At 40.0% G+C, this 20,797-nt stretch overlaps 1 protein-coding gene across 3 annotated transcripts in view; it reads right to left on the bottom strand.

The window, feature by feature from the left end:
* The window catches only part of MAPKAP1 (MAPK associated protein 1), a 111,349-nt gene that overhangs the window by 58,924 nt on the left and 31,628 nt on the right, over window positions 1-20,797 (bottom strand). For all 3 annotated transcript variants that reach the window (XM_064170981.1, XM_064170979.1, XM_064170980.1), the window contains exons 5-6: window positions 5,403-5,575; window positions 149-325 (exon numbers count right to left, since the gene is read on the bottom strand). In XM_064170981.1, the coding sequence (XP_064027051.1) occupies window positions 149-325; window positions 5,403-5,575 (350 nt within the window). The remainder of the gene's footprint in view (window positions 1-148; window positions 326-5,402; window positions 5,576-20,797) is intronic.

Raw genomic sequence — 20,797 nt, 5'->3', positions numbered from 1 at the left:
GCATCGCCCGCAGGGCACCACGAACACACGTGGCTCTCTGCATTTTGGTAAATTCAGATGAAGAAAGGTAGAGAAGGAAAAGGACATGGAAGTGGCCAGGACACCCAGCTGTTTGCCAGTGATGGAGACTCTCAGCATCCATACTCACATGCGGACAAAGAGTGACTGTTTGGCTGCCAGGCCGGGGGAAGAGTACTTTTCAACCAGTGCCAGAGTGCTGAAGCCAAACTTGTGAATGGGCTCGTTGGAATCCAAGGGTGGAAAATCTGTGTCAACCTCCCCATCATCTTCAGCAATATGGAGACAGTAGGCATTGACATTATCGCTGAAACAAAGGCAACACAAGTTCATTCAGGAGGGAAGCTATGACCAGTGCAGTTCAGCAGATCAATCATTAAATGCTGTGGTAAACAAATCAGCAGACACCTAGTACAGGAGTAATGTACTTAAAAGCTAATGATGGCTTGTGTATAAATACATCCCAGCAAAGTACCAACACATCTTCCTACCATAAACTCCAAACCTCAGAGCACAGCAGCAAGCCTTCATCAGTAACTGCACTGCAAGAACATACTGAGAGTGAGTAAAACTACTAAAATCTGCAGAAGTGTCATGACTTCATAAAGCTGGATCCAGTATTTCTCCATTTGTGAATTTTTTATTTATATGACCACCAAGTTTTAGAATTCAAGATGAAGAAGCAGTGCCTAGGTTTGTTTTTTGATAGATCAAGCAACTGTGAAAAAGTCTACAGAAGGTAGGCTTGAGGAGCAGAAAATGCTCTCAGGCAGGTAAAGAGGGTAATAAACCATGGGAAAGGTAAAGATTTGTTCAGCACAGTAGAAATGATGTTTAGAAAAGTCACCTTTTCTAAACATCTAAGAAGCCTAGCCACTAGAAGCAGTTACAAATTAGTATAGACTAACAAGCAGAAGTAAATAACAAAGTTTTACAAGGATACAGTGCAAAGAAAACACTAAATACATAAGTAACTCTCTTTCCAAACACAAGGAAATAACTCTGCATCAGACAGGTATTAAAATCTATTTGGAATGCTAACATTTAACTCGTTGTCCTGCAAAAAAGTCTTCTTTCTTACTGTACACCTACCAGCACTCAAGCATCTTTCGCAGCCAGGGAGTCTAATGTGGCTGCTCACGTGGCACTGTGTTTCTAAACTCTGCAGTTCAAACTTGGAGTTTTAATTGCATGATTGATGCTTAAATTAATTAATTGCAAAGTGTATGCTAATTGTTTAATTGGTCGCTTGATCTATATAGATCATTTTTTGAATTAAATGAGTTGATTTACAAAGTTTATTGATTGGATGTGACAATGAATTATTTCACTGACTACCTGATTTGCAATTTTCTCAATTAATTCACAAACCTTTGGTTGCAACTCTGCTTTATTGAGAGTGCTCAGTCCAGGTGATCTATATGCAAGTTGTCATGACTAAGACATTTATTATATAGAACAGGTAATAATGATGCATCTCTATTAATGTCAGCTGCTAACAGAAGGGTAATGCAGCAATGTTTGTCACTCTGAATCCTGAGAATTCTGCAAAACTATTAAAGAAACTTTCCTTAGTCTCTGGACTGTTACAAATAACCAGAATATTGCTGTAGAATTAATGTTTAACTTCTTTCAAGAGTACTTCAGTAACTTTCAGGTAAACTGGTGAAAGGTAGTGCTGGGAAGAGGACTCAGAGCAGCAGGGCTCTGAGAAACAGAAGCAGCCTACAGCCAAGACAACTCCCAGTCATTTTAGGAACAAAGCCACTGCTAGTAATACAGATACAGCTGATTCTGCTCACACAATGAGAAAGGCCTGGCATGGTTTTGAGGTCCCTATTCTGTTTAGGTTTCTACAAATATAGACACCAAGCTCTCCATGCTCACTCTGTCCTGATCAATGTAACCTAAGAGTCACCTTACACTGGGAGACTCTCTAGTCTGAAGATTCACTTGGCACCCATATCCCACAGCCCTGGTCTGTGCCTTACACCACTGACTTCTACTCTGCTATCTGCAGCCTGGTGTGCACTCTGTATAAACAAAGTTAAACATTTCCATTTGGTACTGAGTGTATCTGCATAATTCTCATTAAAGCCAGAGGAACATAGAACGGTTTAGCTTGGAAGGGACCTCAAAGATCATCCAGTTCCAACCTCCTGCCATAAGCATGCACACCTCCCACTAGAACATGTAAGCATGCAGGCAACAGAACAGTCAGCATGGTCTCAGAGCAACCCAAGTGACAAAGAAAAGGTGGTGGTGACAACAACTTATTTGCTACCAATTACTCTGAAAATACACAATGTCAGTTAAAATCCCGTAAAGGGGTTACAAATGTCTTCCAACACGGAATGGGGTCCTGAACATTAACACAGACTACATCACAATCCACTGAGAAAACAAGTCCAATAGGTAAAACTGTTCCACGTTTTGAAGCTCCATCAGGATGAGATCTAAGTCTTGAACTTTAGGCTTAAAATTACAAGGTTCAAAGCTTTGGGAATCGGGAATCTGCCACGGACAGAATGCAAAAGTGACAAGCTGACAGAAGCAACATTCTCAACCTCTAAAAATGGGATGCTTAGTTGAATTAGCATCTCACTATTAGCTTCTTCCTAGAAAGGGATTTTGTTTATTTTTTTGCAGGCAGAATCATTACACAACATCTGTCAAGGGCTGGCAAGAGAACGGTCCACTGGGTTATGACCAAAGTTCATGTGCATGAGGCCAGGGACAGGGCTGCTAGCACTGTCAGTAGTTCCTCATATCAAGACACTGAATAGAGACAAATGTAATACAATTATAACAAAAAAAGGCAGTCTAACTGAATACAAAATGTTCTCAAAGCTGTCAACTAATACTAACTCACTTCAGACTCTTACATCTTCTTTCCAGAAAAAAAGAATTAGGCAGTTAATATATTCTTTTCCTAAAGACAGAGGGGTTGTTTCTCTTAATTACAAAGTCTACAACCTCCTCATTATTCTCAAACTGCATTACTGGTAGGTACATCTGTCATTCTGCTCGTGCTGGGTATCAGATTTGAAACGTTCTCTAGATGTATTTTAGCATAGTATCACAAACATCCTGGGTTTTGCTTTTTATACCTTAAACTGACTAAATCAGGAACAAACAGTGAATGTAAAATGTGCAACCCACACAGGCTCTTTCCTTATTTGGAAATGATGAGGATTAGTTTATGGTTAAATCAATCCTTGTTACAGGACTGGCAGTCAGCAACGCTAAAAAAAGATGATGGAGACACGAGGAACAATTAAGAACTAGACAAGATAAAAAGCTTATTGGAATCTTGAGGCTCTGTCCCTTCCTCTGAGCATCTGTACCCAGATTCTCAATTGCTGCTGTCAGACTGTTCTGGGGAACTCATGCCTCCATTATTTATTTTATTATTTCTGTCCTGAGATTTGATTACATTAGACAGCCTCCTTGGTCATGATCACTCTCTGGCACATCGTAACATCTGATCCTTCAAGGCAGACACTGAAATTCATTTCCTCCTACTGCTGACTTTTGCTGTGGGCAATGATGTTTCATGGAATACCTCTACTCACAGGCGCTGTTCCATTTGAGGTGTGCTGTGCTCCTGAAAAATACATGTGTCCAAAGACTGACATCAGCAGTGTCTTACTCATTAAAACAAAAAGCCAATCACACACAAAGGACACTTTTTTCAACTTAGGATATAATGCACAGAAATTAGCAACAGTAAACTAAATGACACCATCTGCAAAAAAAAAAAATCTGTATTTCTTCTCTAGTGTTAAAAAAAACCCAGAGAAATCAAATGGAAGTGTTTAACCTCTGAAACACCTCATATGCCTGTTGAGAAGAGCTAAGGGAAATCCTATATCTAAGGCAACAATATCCATTAAACTGTTTTCCAGAAGTGCTGCTTTTCTGTGCTGTCCTATACCTGCTAAGTAGAAATCTGCTAATCCTAAAGATTAACTGATTTCCAGTGACCTCTCAGCACCTGCTTTTCCCCCTTACAACTGTGCTACAAGAGGGAAGCCTACCAAGTCCTCAAACACCTTTGAAAAAAGCCAAAACAGCCAACAGCAAAATTCAGTACCAAAATCCCCAACCATTCATCAAATATTCCAAGAAAGGAACAAGAAGGCAAAAATTGGCTCATATAGGAAAAAAAAACACCAAACTTTGCACCAGGAAAGGCAGCCACTAGGACCTGCTACTAACAGCTCTGTAAAAAAAATTATTTCAAGTTCTTATTTTGTTCTCCATGACTCAGGAAAACCTGAAGCTGGTTTAAATCCAAACCTGTTCAGGCTCTTACCAAACAACACTAGCTCTCCAGAACAGCAAATCAAATCTACTATTTGGCGACAAAAATCTTAGAGGCAGATTTCTTCTATTATGATTATCAAAGATACTGAAAAAAATTCATTGATTAACTGAAGAGAAAATTTCTGGGGACAAAACAGGTGTTGTTTTTTTTCAGGATAGAATGAATGAGACTGAGGTCTACGTAGGAATTATAAAATATTGTATGACAGAGGTCTCTGAATTAAAGAGAGCATTTTTTAATTCACAATTGCAGAGGAGAAAAAAAAAGTTTCCAATATTCTTGTTTGCATATCTTTATTTTAGTGCTACCTCCAGGTTGATAACACCTTTAGCCTCTTTATCTGTCAACTCTCAGAAAACCATAAACTCTTTCCCATGAATTGAAGCCGTGCCAGCAGAATCACAGCAGAAAGTGGTAATGCTGAAGCGCTGTGAGAGAACTCAGACTTTTTTTCAGGCACACTCACTATGGCTGAATTCTAACCTATGGTTTCAGAACAGTACCAAGAGGACGTCTAGGACACACTGCTACCCAGCACAGTGGGTCCTTTCTCTTTGGACCTGCAGGAAGAACTGGTATCATGCAGCCACATGATACTCAAGGGCTGAGCACTGTCCCTCAAAACAAACACTAAAGGGAGTTACAGATGAGTTCTGGGTTTTATTTGACATCCTTGTGATATTAGCTATGAGGAACACTATCAAAAAAAATAGAAGGGACATAAAATAAAAAGTGTCAAAAATATGTCCCCATGGCACCAAAAGAGGTAAGGTTTACATTACTTTCACACAGAGTATTTTGAAATGAAGATTCATTTATAGATCCATGTTTTTATGTGCTTAACGTTACACAGTACTCAGTACTTTAACTGAAGGAGAAATGGACATGGGTGCACGTGTGCTGCTCCAAAGGAAACACTGATACATGTGTGGGTGATCTCGCTAAGATTTAACTATAAAAACACTGGCATGGAAATCCACTTCATTATGCAAAAAAAAAAAAGGCTGCAGGGGAGAAAATTAGAGATCAAGAGGTAGTAAAGAAAGAACATTACTTCAGTTTTGGTTCCCGTCCCTCACTTGTATATTGCCAGCATATTAGTCCAATCAGGTCATGCACCTTGGCATTTGCTATCGTCACAACGGTCATGGGCTGTAGTTTGTCTTGGCTTGTGTGCAGTGGGAGGTAGACATCAATTTTTTTGGTTGCCGTTGTACCAACATGACCCTGTCAAGAAAATATATTTCATTAGAATGTATTTAAAAAAATGACAGAGCTAAGACAAAACCTGGGGTGGGTGGAATTCCATTGGGTAGAATGATTAAAATACACGGCTGCGACTTCAGCTGGGAAGAAGCTTGACTGTTTAAGTTCCTGTTCCTTCACTGCTGTTTAATGCATCTGTAAAAATGGTAAGGAACACTTGGCAACGATTTCACAGGTCTGAACTTCACTGTAAGATCCCATGTTCCTGCAGGGATCAAAAAAACACTCCAACCAAAAACAAAGGCTGGAGTGGGGATGAAGAGAGAACCAAGAAGGCTGCCTAAAACTTCAAACCCATTTTTCCATCAGCACTTAATATTAGCACTACCCTTGTTTCTACATAAAAGAGGAGGCTGGAGCCTGTCCAGCACACTCCCACAGAAGAGAGGAAAAAGAAGAGCCCAGCACAGCTGGCAGTGCTCTGCACATAAACCAGTGAGACCTCAACTTGAGCCTTATAGATGCCAGCATTTCAGAGACAGCAGCTGCAAGCTCAGAGCTTAAGTCCCACCAGTCAGCCAGACAGCATAGGCTGCTCACTGAAAGGAAATCAAACCAGGTAACACATACTGAGCAGAGAACTGTGGCAAAAAGAAATGTCAATCATATCCAGAGGTTAAGATGACCTTTAAAAATAACTTAGGTTTGCCCTTGGTTTGCCAAGAGAAGAACAATGTCATGCATACCACCGGGCCATTAAACTAGTTTGAGCTATTTGAAGACAACCAAGAATGATTGACTAATACTGCTTTTTACTGACTAATCCTGCTTTTTTACTAATACTTCTTTTTATTGGAACTTATTGTATAAAAAAAATGAGTTCAAAATATCTGTTTGGCACTGTGGAGATTAACAGTTAAATAAACCACAAAATACACAGCAATATGGAAGTCAATAAAGTTTGCATTGAAAGGAAGAAAAAAAAAAAGAGATGTTTAATTTACTACAGATAGGACTGCATTTTAGAACCAGAAATCTTTCAGACAGGCCCAAAACTGTACATCCTGATCCCCTCTTCAAAAGGTCCCCTGATGTAACTGCGTATCTCCATCTATCTCTATACATATATGGGCCTGAACAGAAGAAAGTAGTGTTTGAATTAATCACTTGGCATTCTAAGTAACAGAATAAAAGGATTCAACACTATAAATCTGTAATGAGAGTATAAACCAGGGAGTTATGTGCCATGTGCTAATTTCAATATATTGTTAAAAACCATTTGATCCTTCGGTGTGATTATAAATTAGAGAAATAATAGGAATTTAAAGATTAAAGTTATTCATACTAGCATAGCTTAAAGTATTATTTAAATCCATCCAAATGCAATGAATTTGTTTTTGAAGGAAGCATTTCTAACGTGCAGATGCCTCCTCTTCCCAGCTTCTTAAGGGAAGAAAAAAAAACGTTTTTACTGATTTAAGAGTAAATGTTAGATTTGTAAGAGAATAAGGGACATTCCTCCACCTTGTCTGGATAAGCTTTAACAAAGCCTCTGGGTGAGCTTGTGTGCCTGGGACCCTCTGACATGCCACCCACACCCATGGCCTCACCTCACCAAGGAAATCATTAGCACAAGTAAGGAACTACAACTGCTAAAAGAGGAAGGGTTTTGTTGTTTTCCTTTTCATCTTGCTTTCATACTTATGTAACTTAATTTTAAGGAGAATTAAGCCTTTATCAAATAATGAATCCCCAGTCACACTCCACTCCCGTCTTTGCCCAGGGGCAAAGACTAAGCAGGAGATATATCAACACGGTTGAGGCTGTGAGCATGGCTAACCTTGTGGTCATAGCTGGAGAGAGCAGCCAGAACAGCAGAGCTGGGCTCTCAACTACATTTGCACTTGTAAAGGGTATTGCTGGGCTCCTGTATGTGCTCTGAGGTGCTAAGCATCACCTTAGGGGAATAGCTGTGCTGGTTACTGGCTGGTTGCTGGTTGGGGAGGGGGTAGGTCACTGGCTTCTGCTGCAGCTTCTGCTGCTGCTTCTGCATTTTGCTGCACTTTCCCAAGTAGGCTAAGGGAACTGTGCATCTTATCATCTCATTACACCTTCTGTATCTCAACCCAGAGGGTTTTTTTGGTGTTTCTTTCCCTCTTGTCTGCCTGTAAAGAGTGAGACTCATGAGAGCAGGACACATTTAAATCTGAAATGGCAGAATCATAAGTAATGCTTAGCCCTGACAATGGAAAATCCAAGAAAAATGGACAGCCAGATGTGAGAGTCGGTGCCAAGGTTACAACTGCTGTACACAGCACAGAACCAGAGAATGCACGAGCGAGCCAAGAACTGTAACTAATAACCAAAAAGACCAGATTATTCCATTAGCCACTACTACATGTACAGACTGTTTATGAGCTCATAATGCAACAGACACATGTAGTTACAAAATAAACACATTCCAGGGACTCTCATCTTACAGCTATCACAAATAAGGTGGTCACTTCCCTTGGCCTCCCTTCCACAGCGCTCCTCTGTCTTCTTTGCCCTACCAGGTGCTGTTGACTTGTGTTTGCTGATTTTTAAATACAATTTCTTTTGCCCTTCCCCATCTCTACATTTGCTCCATCTCCTTCAGTCTATTTTTACCATTTTGCTTGTCCAACCTCCCTTTGTTACTGATATCCTTGTTCCCTAACTCACAAACACTCAGCATGAACATCAACACGACAGGTGACTTGAAGCAGGGATGACTGACACAAATTCAGATCACAGTTGCTCTTGTAGCAAGAGAAGCAATACCAACAGCAGCGGGGAAATGGCACAGAAGTATCACTTTTATACTCAAAATCTTTTTAAAAGTGAGGGAAATATATTTATCAATCAAGGGCTATAAAATCAATTGCCATAAGGTATTAGACAGACTGAAACCTGAGATTTGGAAGCCAATTAGACTGTCTATTAGTACTGAGAACATTCATTGCCACATTAAGTGGAACCATTAGTATGGGCTATAAACACATGGGTCAAAGCTTAGATGGATCAATCACCCAGGCAAAGGGATCTGGAAGAAATCTGCACTGTTTATTATAAATTGTTGATGTTTATCCTGAACCAGCACTAGAAACCCAAGCCATCAGGTACCTGTCAATTGGATGGAATGAATCCATATCCTTAGCCTGGCCCTGCAAAACATTAATTGTGCAGGAAGTCCCATAGAGCTCAATTACTTACCTGTGCAAAGCTCATTAGGTAAGGATTTGTAGGTGGTGGGACTGAGTAAAAGGGATCCAATTATTAGTCTCAGTGGCTAAGAGTTAAGGACTGAGCCACGCTGGATTTAACTAGTAATAACTGGTAGGTTTTATATGGTGCTTGTAGTCCTTCCTTTAGGAGGAATCATTCAGAACCAGATTACAGACACTACTGGAACCATAATTACTTTTTTCCCTCCCAACTGAAAATTGTATTCCAACTGTAAATGCTGAGAAGACCCAGAAGATAAAGTACAATTACCTATATTCAAAAAGTCAGCATCAAACTTTATTAATAGATCCTGTATAAAATTCAATGGAAAATCTATTCAGGGCCAGGGGCCTTACCATTTGGAGTTTCCTTAATAGCCTCCAATAAATCTGGGAAGCATAAAGGGGCTGTTAAATTAACATTTTCCTGATCTGTCACCTGTGGCATAGTCAATTTGTCAAAAAATTCTTTTAGCTTGTCACTGGACAGTGTATATTCTGACAAATGAAGTCTGGAATAAAATTGACAAAATATCTCGTTAATTTTCTAGGAAATCACAAATCTGATTCCATTAAGCTTTTTATTGTTGGAAACATTACATTCCACCAACCCTGCAAGGAAGTGAGGAGCAACTGGATACACAGAAAACACACAATAAGTCACATTTTTTTTTTTAAGCATTTTTATTAATAGATTCTCTTAAGGGTACCTAATGCTCTCCTGCAGCCTGAGCTTCTGAAAACTTCTGTTTGATGTTTTCCCACCTCACTCAAAGCAAAGATAATGTTTCACCATCTGCAATTCATTGGAGGAGACATGGCACTGTGCAGTGTGCACACACTTCAAGAGGCAAAAAAACCTGGGATGCTATTTCCCAAATCATTGTTAAATGTGTTGTGCACATAAACACATCACTTCACTTCTCTGTATTTCTGTTTTTTCTATCACTGTCAGAATTCTTGGTGGTTGGCACATCGGAGTTCGTTGGCACCCTACAGCTATTCTTTTCTGCTGCTATTCAAGAGCTGAATTATGTCTGTTACTTGACACTGCTGAGAAGTACAGCCTGCTGGATTCACAAACTTTCTGCTTTTTATCATTTGAATTAATCAGATCAATGTATATTTGTGCCCTGATAATAAACAGCAGCTAAGCTGGGGAATGTAATTCCCATTAACAAACAAATGTCTTCTGAAAGAATAACTTGGTACTTGAGATTACTGGCTCCTGTTAAGCCATGATTCTCATGCTGTCTAAAATAGACAGCCACAAAAAAGTACAGTATTTGATGATATTTAGTAACAGTAGTTGGACTAATTACAAGAACATAAGCAGTGCCACCAGCACATGCATCTGTTGCTGATAGTTCTAGACACTAGAGTATGCGTGAAGGACACGACAGACAACTCAAATGATGAATTTTCATAGATCTTCTAGGATTGTATTTGCAAGCTGTGGTGTTTAATGATATAAATACTGATTACTACAACTACAACAGGAAAACTGCACAGAGAATGATATTTGTTGGCTACATGCAATTTTAGACATATCTGTAACATTATTTCATGTTTGTTAGTCAAATTAACATGCTTTAGATATCAATGGAATGTTAAAATCAAAGAAGAAATTAAAGAAGAATTATTAAAGAGGAAAACAAACATGTTTCAACTCTATCGATTCTTCTGACATAAGAAGCCTTTCTAAGATTTAAAATCAACTTTTAATCAAAGTCTATGAGAAAACAGATACCTCCCTCCAACATCAGAGGATGCTTATCTTGAATAAATCATTGTGTGGCCACTAATAGCCTGCTACATGATATAGGAAGCTCGGTCCAGGCTGTCCACCCCGAGGACAACTTACACCAAAACACAGTCCTGAAGTACCTGCATCACAATCACAGGGAGGTAATGTAATAGTCACTGAGAAAAATGTGTTAAGCTGCATCCTTCTCACTTGTGATTTGCTTCACTGCACACCACAGCAGAAAATTAAAACAAAGTCCATAAACATCTCTTAGAGAAAAAGTGATTAATTTTCAACAATAATAATTTACTGCATCTTCCTGTACAACAGAGTTCTGTGACTAAATGTTATATCACTTTAAGATTAGATGCTCTAATGATATAATGCAAAGATTTCACTGAATCATTATTTAGTGGGAGTCATAAAAACCTCTTAAAATTAATCTTTCATGCACATCTAGCTTACCCAAAGTTAGCATTTAATTAGATGGCCTTGGCACGAATGAGCTTACTACTTTATTTGCTCAATCAGTATATGTCTCTTCAGTAATTATAATTAATTCAAGTCATTGACTCACCTCCTAGCAAACAATGCTAAACGTTACACAAAATGGAAACAAATGCCTACCCTTTGCCAAATGTAAAATGCCTTCTCACTTTTAAACTCGGTGAAATGTTTTTTGTTTTGGGTGACAGAGTATGTAATACACTGTGCGGTCCAGCAGTCACCTCCTAAACATAACTTACTCACACATGCACTGAAACAATACACAGAAAATAAATGAGGGGGAAGAATAGAAATATATTTACTCAGCATTTACAGCACAAACAAAAGTTCTAACAGATTAGAGCACAGATGTTTATGGTAATACAGCAGACTATATTCTTCTAAGACAACCACTGAAAAGAATCATTTTCTAAGCTCTTGACTTAAAAAAAAGGAGGGGGGGGAAGAAGAGCAATTATCTCTTCATCCAAAATAAGCGGGAATAAGACAGCCATATTCACTTGTAAGTGCAACTGCTTTTCACTCCTAAGCAGAAGAGTTTTTGAGAGGCTGAGCATAAAAACAAGGGCCATAAAAAATCCCCCAAAGTTTAAATGACAAAATATCTTAAAAGTTTTCAGTAAGCATATGACAGAAACCCACACACTGTACTTACAGTACAGTGCCAGTGCCGGAGTAGGGGTCAGAGCAAACACACTGGCAGCAAAGCAGGACGGTGAAGATGCTCATCAGCCTCAGCATCTGAAGCTGATGATGAAGCTGATGAACTGAGCATCAGTACCCAGGAGTGAAACACGTAGCTGCAACTAGACCTTGGTGTGGTGAGCATCTAATGTAATAGGAATGATAAGCAGTCATAGCATAGTCTGTTCTATTTGCACAGTATTGCAACAGATGTGGAGAAAACGCCTGTTCTACTGCACGTTCTACCAGTATTAAGAGGTGTAACACTGAGTCTTGGTGTTCTTAAAAAATCCAGAGTACTTCCACTCTTTTTACTCTCTAATGCACTACACTCTACCTACTGTGAAGTAAATATCATTCTTACTTTCTCCTCAGGTGATTAAGCCAGTGCTGTTATTTTCCACCACTAAAATTAAAGGATTACTTTTGTTATTTTTGAGTCACTTACAGAAAATACCACCAGTGAGGCTGCTGGAACAGTGGACTCGACACTGGCAGCAGTTGAACCAGGTTACCCTTGACACACCTACCAGACCCCACAGCTCCCAGCAAAGATTTAGAGTCACTTCTTCTCCTTTGTATCATCCTAGCTTGAGCTGCAGAGGCAGCAGATCACAATGTAAAATTCCATTAACATTGTTAAATACTTAATTTATCTCATTCACACTGTCACTACTCATAAAAATTTAACCCAGTAATTTCCTGTTATACAAAGCATAACAAAGTATGAATATTTAACTACAAGGTAAATAACACACTATTATTTTTTATTCTAAATTGTTGACTTCACTTAGCATGTCTGCTTTGTACAGCACCACACTATTTTTCAATTAAAGGTCCAGATGTTTCAAAGGCTCCAGTCGGCAGCGGCAGTTATGAGAGATGCGTTATCTGCATTGCAATGATGACTACAACATCAGCTCCAGGCTGCATTAACATACTCATGTTTTATTCCAGCCCCCCTCCTAATGTACCAGTTAATTATACAACACACAGCTGAGAAACATAACCTCCAGAGCTGGACAGTTTCCTTCCACGCTTCCACCTGAACAAATTTTTATATGCACCTCGAAACTCTGATTAACAAATCTAAACACATAGTCAAGTATCTCAAATTACTGCCTGCTCTTTCTTGGCATTCACTCCCACACTTAAGAAAACTATGTAGGTTCTGAGCAAAGAATAAGACATGTAATGTAAGAGAATATTTCAATCATATTAACACACGCTCATTTACACAACTCACTTGAAAAATGGTTTTACTCAAAGCACTATGAATATGATTTCTTTGTTTTACTTCTTTCTGATGTATTTATTTGGAATGGAGAAAGCCTGAGCTCCTGAGCTCCACATCCCCAGACACAGTTCCCTTTCCTACAGCCCTGTTTTAGGACAAATGAACCTAGTCCCTCTTCAATCCTGCGCACTCAAATGATGCTTTGCCAAAATGAGAGGCCCCCCCACCATGGTGGGTCAGCATGGCATTGATGGCACCAGCAAAGCCAAGCACAGGGCTGAAGCTGCCTTTCTCCAGGGAGTGGATTCCACAACAACACTGAGCTAACCATGGATATTAAACTCTTATCTCTCCAGTTCCAATAGTTCTGCTGAAGAATGAGAGCTCATATCCAGATTTATCAAACCACAACTGCTACAGCTGTAACTAAAATGCATTCATTACACAGAAGTATCCTTAGTTTCCATGCAGTGAAGAGAAGGAATGGCCTACTTTAGAAGAATTATTTACATTTTACTTAGTAATAAACATCACATTTGATACCGAGGAATAAAGTTATTCTTTGTAGCAACAAAACGCAACAAAAACTTCTAATTAAAACTATGCCATAAACATTATTTGTGTGTTAAGGAATCCGCCACAATATATTTCAATGAACAGATGCTGTACAAAAGAGAAATGTTCTCAGAAATACTCAATCCTTAAAGAGATCAGCCTCTAATCCTCTGCTTCTGTTGCAGAAAGCAGACAGCTTAAGTTCCTCGAGGACATTAGCCAACCTTAGGTGGAACATTTTTAATACATCACCGTGTCACTTTTTAATGTGCCACAATCTATTAACCACATGGCAAACTAACAGGGATTTTTAAAATATGAGGTTTATAGCTTTGTGCTGGTGATTAATTAAATAAATAGCCAGCGTTTCACAAATCATCCCTCTAATTAGTCTAAACCAGACACTTTGCATTTGCTGGCATTATTGCCATCTGAAGCTCACAGAAGGGCAGTAGTGCCTGTGCACGCCGGATCCGGCGCATCGGCACCGCGCAGCCCAGGCTGGCACGGCACCGCGCAGCCCGCGGCACAGTCACCGTCTTCACAGGTGCTGCACTCAGCTGGAATTTGACTCCAGCTGCTTGGAAAAGATGTTCTGTGTAATTATTCTCTCTCATCCTGAAGGAAACAATCGAGGTAACAAAGAAAACAGGGCTGCATGTGGAATTTGACCTGCAGTAGCGAAGTTGTGCGTTCCAGAAAATGAACAAATATCTAAAGGCAGATGCTAGAAAAGAATTTATGAGCTAAATGATACATTTTCTGTCAAAACATTTCAAAGCTGAAGCTACAACTAATTACATGCAGTCCATTCAGAGAAGCCAAGCAAGGTTTATCATTAAAATGACTCAATTACTCTTAAGAAGAAAGAGAAAATCATCTGTAAAACCTGCCTGAAATCTCATCATTTTTACTGTACCTATCTAGATAGATCATTTCCCCCAGAGCTCAAATTAAACTCTTAATAGTTAATATGTTCACGTTTTACTACAGGTTTTTCTCCAAATTGTTATTAACTGGAAGTTCCTATCTAGGAAGGTTTTTACATGGAAATATGTTCTGCAGTGTTTAGTGACACTATCACAACAGCTTTTTCCCCCTCAATTTAAAAGCCATCAGAGAGATGGAAAATGATGTAGCAGTCAGCTTGTGAAGGTGGGGCTATATTTCCTCTACCAGGTGAGGTCTGTCACCAAACCTGCCCCTTAAACCAAAGTACCCTGATGTCCAGGAAGATATTTGGAATATTTGGCAGTGTCACACCCTGCTTGTACAGGGACATTACTCAGGACACCAAGACACCATCTAATCTGCTGTGCCCACACCACAAGGTGCCCTGGTCTGCTTTAAGCACCCTGACTGTGAACTGTTTCAGAACCCCAGAGCTGCTCATGACACATGATGCCAACCTTCTTGCTACTCCCTCTGACCTCATTACTGTAAGCAAAAAGCCTTGGGATTCAAAAGCACAGCCTTGGGAAAATGATCTGTGATAAATAATCCTGGGGCTGGATTGCACAAAGGAAAATTTTGTAGGATTTGATTTGCTTATGTTACTTGTCAGTGAAGTGCATTCACTTAACCAAACTGCATTCAGACAGTCCCAGCAATAGGGTCAAAGTTTTTGTTCTGCAAAAATGGATCCACGACAGAATAAATGCCTTAGTGCTCTGTTAAACAAAACTATTTGCTCCTCTTATAAAAAGAACAGAACACAATTCCAAGAAAAATACCAAAGCCTCCTCAGCGAGAGATGTCTAAGTCGTCTCCTTCTCTTCAGAGCTTAAGAACCAGGGAATGCTGCAACACCAGGGCCGAGTGCCAAGTTGCATTTAATGCCATGAACCCACTCCTGAGCTCCTCTCTCACAGCCACCTCTCACCAGAGGAGCATCAACAGCAGGTCAGATCTGACAGGTCCAGCCAGTCCTGCAGTGAAGGGGCTCTGAGCACACAGTGGGGACACATGGCCTTAGCAGCACCCAGAGGAGAACCATGAGAAAAAGTACCTTAGTGTATGGAATAAAGACTTACAAGAGCTGAGACTGAATTCCATCCTTTCCCAGCAATTAAATAATGAAGAAAAAAAAACCCAAAAACTTGTCAAACCTGCAACCTGAGCTCAGACCTTGCATTTATCCTGTCAAGAAATGTGAAGTTCTTATTAGATGTACCAGTAGCAACCTCACAGATTTTTTTTGTGGCTGACTTGTCTCTGTTTTTACTAGCAGTAAGGCTGCAAAAAGAATTGCCTGGCTGGGAAAAATTTATACTGTTTCTTTTGGCAAATAATATTTACATTATATATGTAAAAATAAGCTCTGAAATAAGCTCTGAAATCCTTCATTATTTTTCTAATCAAGAACTGTTTTCCTTATTATTGTGCCCATAAATCTACTTCTATATACATCTTTTACAAAGCATGTAACAGATTCTGATACAATACAAATGACTCACAGACTTTAAGACCTGGACTCCCACTTCTCTACAGAGTTCATATTCTGAAGACTGTAATTCCAGTAAAGTTAAAATATCTTTGATAATTATCCCTTACCTCCAGAATTTTTTACATTTATCTGAATATGGAGCAGATCTTTATATCTACTCATAAGTGCTTCCATTGAACACTACCTTTCTCTTTGAAAGTGGCGTACGACCCAAGGCATGAACACAGCCAACTGTGTCCTGGGCTGCATCAAGAGAAGCGTGGCCAGCAGGGCAAAGGAGGTGATTCTCTCCCTTTACTCTCATCAGACCCCACCTGGAGTACTGTGTACAGTTCTGGAGCCCCCAACACAAGAAGGACGTGGAACTGTTGGAGCAAGTCCAGAGCAGGACCATGAAGATGCTCAAAGGGCTGCAGCAGCTCTGTTATGAGGACAAGCTACATGAGTTGGGGCTCTGCAGCCTGGAGAAAAGAAGGCTTTAAGGAGACCTTGGAGAGGCCTTCCAGTATCTGAAGGGGGCCTACAGAAAGGCTGGGGAGGGACTATTTACAAGGTCTTGTAATGTCAGGACAAGGGGTAATAGGTTTAAACTAGATGTTAGAGATGGGTTCTTTACAGTGAGGGTGGTGAGACACTGGCACAGGTTGCCCAGGGAGGTTGTGGCTCTTCCCTCCCTGGAGGTGTTCAAGGTCAGGCTGGATGAGGCCTTGAGTGACCTGTTCTAGCGGGAAGTGTCCCTGCCTAAGGCAGGGGGTTGGAACTGGATGAGCTTTGAGGTCCCTTGCAACCTAAACCATTCTGTGATGTAACAGAAAGGCTGGGTTCTGGCTGCAGGTCGTTGTAAGCCCAAACCCATTTAAACCAACTATTTTAAAAAGAGCAGCAAATGCATTCTGTGTGTAGAGATCCTGAGCCAGCATTTCCAGGTGACCACAACACTGGGAGAAGAAGTCCAGGGCTAGCAATATTAAGAGTTTTTAGCCCTTACTGCTCTATCCCAGCATTGAGTCAGTGCTGGGACTGTGTTTTTTTTTCATCCATCACAAGGTACCAGCTTAAGGCCCAGATCTCCACCTCACACCTTCAACAGCCACGTGTCATTCAGGTGGTAGTTTAAAAAGACTATTACAAAAGTTCAACCTTAGGAAGATTTTGCCCTTAAAAGACTGTGTGTGAAAATGATCTGATGGGCAAGTTCAAGCAAACTGAATAGATGAAGGAGCAAAACCCGTTCCCCTGCAGACAATGCCATGAAAAAAGACCTCAAAACCCCTTACCACTTTGAAGTGCCAGACAAAATCAGAGGGCTTCACAGCACTTTTTGACATGAAGTATTTTCAACAGTATTTTTTTCCCCAGGTCTTAGACTAAAGCATAATAAATTCATACAGATGAGAAACCTTTTTTGTTAATAAATCATTTTTCCTCATCTTAAATGAAGCTAATGAGTTTTTTCTCCCCCTATTTGTTTCTGATAGGAAAATAAAGGAATCCAACATGGAAAAATCCAGGCTGCTACATTAGCCTTTACAAATTCTGAGTAAGGAAAAGTTACTAAAATCATGCATAAATAAATAAGTTAATAGAATTGAAATTCATAATAGAAACAAGAATAATCCAATTACCACTCACATTTAACTACAAATTCTTTGGTTAGTGATATTATGGTGGCTGAACAGGCTTACTGAACAGTCCTTACCCTGCAATTACTGTCAATGTTTTAAGCCTTTTCCAAATACAAAGGTCAGAGCAAAGCAGAGTCGAAAATGCTGTGCTGTGAGAAATTAAAAAATAAAAGCCCCAAACTTATCTCCCTCAGAATTTTTTCTCACACCAAACATGCCTGTTAAATGTAGCCATCCAATCCTCCTGCAAAAAGCAGACATTAAAAACATCTGCTAACAAAACAGATCTGTGTTGCTTTGGCTGTTAAGAACCTTAACTTGTGAGTATATTTTTCATTTGGTTTGATTCGTAATTAAGGGAAAAGAGAACTGCATTAATAAATTGCTAAAAAATCAATTAGAAAGAATAAAATGCAATATGATTCAGCCAACAGATTAACAAGTGTGTTATAAAAACTACTTTAGAACTCTTTAATTCTAATTAAGCTTGCTTGAAAATGACCATGGCCTAAAACATGCTTTTTTTAATTCCATGTATCACCAAAAATGGTCATTTGTTAAAATGCTCCTCTATGTTTCACTGTAGCAGCTCTCTTCATTCCCTTTCCATTTCTCTTTTTTTTCTGAAGTAAGATTTCATGCTAAGAAATGGAATTTGGCTCACATAATGGCTCAGGTTAGAAAGGTCCTTAATGATCATACTCCAACTCCCCTGCCATGGGCAAGGACACCTCTCAGCTAGACCCAGCTGCCTAAGGTCTCATCCAACCTGGCCTTGAACACTCCCAGGGAGGAGGCACCCACAACCTCCCTGGGCAGTCTATTCCGGGATCCCATCACTACCCTTGTACTGAAGAACTTTTTCCTCAGATCCAGTGTAACCCTACTCTCCCTCAGCTTCAAACCATCCCCCTGTGTACCGTCTCTACACACCCTTACAAAAAGTCCCCCTCTAGCCTTCCTGCAGGATCCATTCAGGTATTGAAAGGCAGCTCTACTGTCCTCTAGGAGTCTTCTCCAGGCTGAACAAACCCAGCTCCCTCAGCCTGTCCTCATAGCAGAGGTGCTCCAACCTTCAGATCATCTTTGTGGCCCTGCTCTGGACACACTCCCACAGCTTTGGTGTCCTTCTTATGCTGGAACACCAGAATTGGATGCAGTATTGGACGTGAGGCCTCACAAGAGCAGAACAAAGGGGCAGAATTCCCTCTCTTGCCCTGCTCACCACACTCCTCTTGACAGGATTTGCCATTTGGGCTGCATGAGCACACTGCTGGCTTCTGATAAGCTTCTCACTAATCAACACACCCAAGTCTCTTTCTCCAGAGCTACTCTCAACCCATTCTGTAACCAGAATGTGTTTGTGTCTGGGATTGGTAAAAACTTGGATGTTTTGAAAGAACTTCCACCAAACTCTCAGGTCCTCATTCGACTCTGAGCAACGTCAGAACCCTTCAATGAGGTCCCAGTTGCACTCACAATGGGCTTCTCTTCATGGCATTTGTTGACAGGCAAAAGGTACAGCTGGAAACTCTGAACTGATTGCTTTGTTATTACTAAAGTGTTCTAAAATAATTAAATAACACGTTTGGGTTTGCTACAGCACTGCCTTCTGTCCCTCAGCAGCTGAGTGAGCACTTCATGATAACATACCATGTCAAGACAGATTTTTGCCAGTAACAAATTCCTAGGCAAAGACACCTCCACAGACGCAGCAGGTGTAATCAACTTGTATCCAACTGAAGAGCTGTCTGATCTCAAAAGATTTTTGAATGCAAATTAGTTTTAAACAAATGGACTAGCAGCCTCTCTCAGATAAGTAACAGTGTCTTTAGTAAGGTACTAATATCTACTTTCTACATTCTTCCCTGCAAACTCCGTGGTCCCTCTTCTTCCCTTCTCCTTGCCCCCAAAAGGCATGGAGGAGAAGCTAACTGCGTACTTGCATGCAGCACAGCACATCACTTCAATTAAGCCTGTATTTCACCTAAGTTGCATGGAGAGCAAACAACATTACCAACTTTTCCAATTTCATACTCTAGTACTCCCAAGTAAATAAGAGAGAGGGGGGAAAAAAAGTAAAGTTTTCCTACAAATAGAAACTGTCACTTACTAGGATGTGATCTTTTCAGCTCATGCATCCTAAATGCATGCAGAGATATTATATGCACTTTCTATTTAGCAATTTAATTATATCTTTGCAGTCAGAGAGTGGCAATGGTTTGCAGTAATAATCAGGTGAAAGCATTCTCACATTAATATGCTGGAATCCGATGTGTTAATTTGATGCAACTTTGCGTTGACAATATGTGATTAATTTGTTCTAAGGCTAGCTATGCTCTGAGCTCTGACAGTTTAAAATGCTGGGTTTCTTTATCCATATCACTATGTGACACGCCTTAGCCCACTGCTTTGCTAGGACCACTGTTAATTTGTAATGAACTGGCTTTTCAGGGGGCTCCTTCATTTTTAATTCTGTCAGTGTCACCTCCTTGAGGAAAATTATAAGTTTCCTTAGGTGTGATTACTGCCAAGTGCTGCTGATAAGAGGTTTGAGAAAACAGGGTTTTATAAAGAAGTCAGTATTTAATCTGCTGAAACAGATTTATTGCCTCTAGACAGATAAATACAATAGCAAGTACTTTCATTTAAAAGTAATTTCAAGTTCTCCTTTACCTCCAACCCCGAAATAAGAACACCTAGGCAATAATAGCAATGTTTTAGGGAAAGAAAAGGTGTTATATAAAATTTATAAAAGTAACCAAAGCCCCTAGAAAGGGACACACAATTGTATCTCTGGCCAGCTTAATTCACATGGAATGTGAGAACAGACCACAGTTGCTGTAATGAGATAAATAACACAGCCAAATCACTGAGGATTCAACTCTGCAGCAAGCCCAATAAAACTCAGTGATATGGGTGAGCCACTGCAAGACTCAAAGATGCACTCATCCCAGGAGCATTGCCTTGTTGAGAAGTGAGGAAAGCTCCTCAACAGACTTATAAGCTGAAGTTCAATCAGCCCATAGGACACTGAGATTTCTGGTACAATAACGTGTTTCACCCTCAGAAATGCCACAACACAGCATGGTGAACACCTTGTGTGGAACCAGCTGAACTTACCCAGCCAGAACTGAGAGCTGCATTCCAGGCCATCCATGAACTGCTGAGGTCTGCAAGCAAAGGATGACAGGTGC

This window comes from Pogoniulus pusillus, chromosome 35, assembly GCF_015220805.1.
Source record: "Pogoniulus pusillus isolate bPogPus1 chromosome 35, bPogPus1.pri, whole genome shotgun sequence".
Classification (NCBI taxonomy): domain Eukaryota; kingdom Metazoa; phylum Chordata; class Aves; order Piciformes; family Lybiidae; genus Pogoniulus; species Pogoniulus pusillus.
Note: the sequence above shows the minus strand (reverse complement) of the source record. Positions and strands in the feature narration are given on the sequence as shown.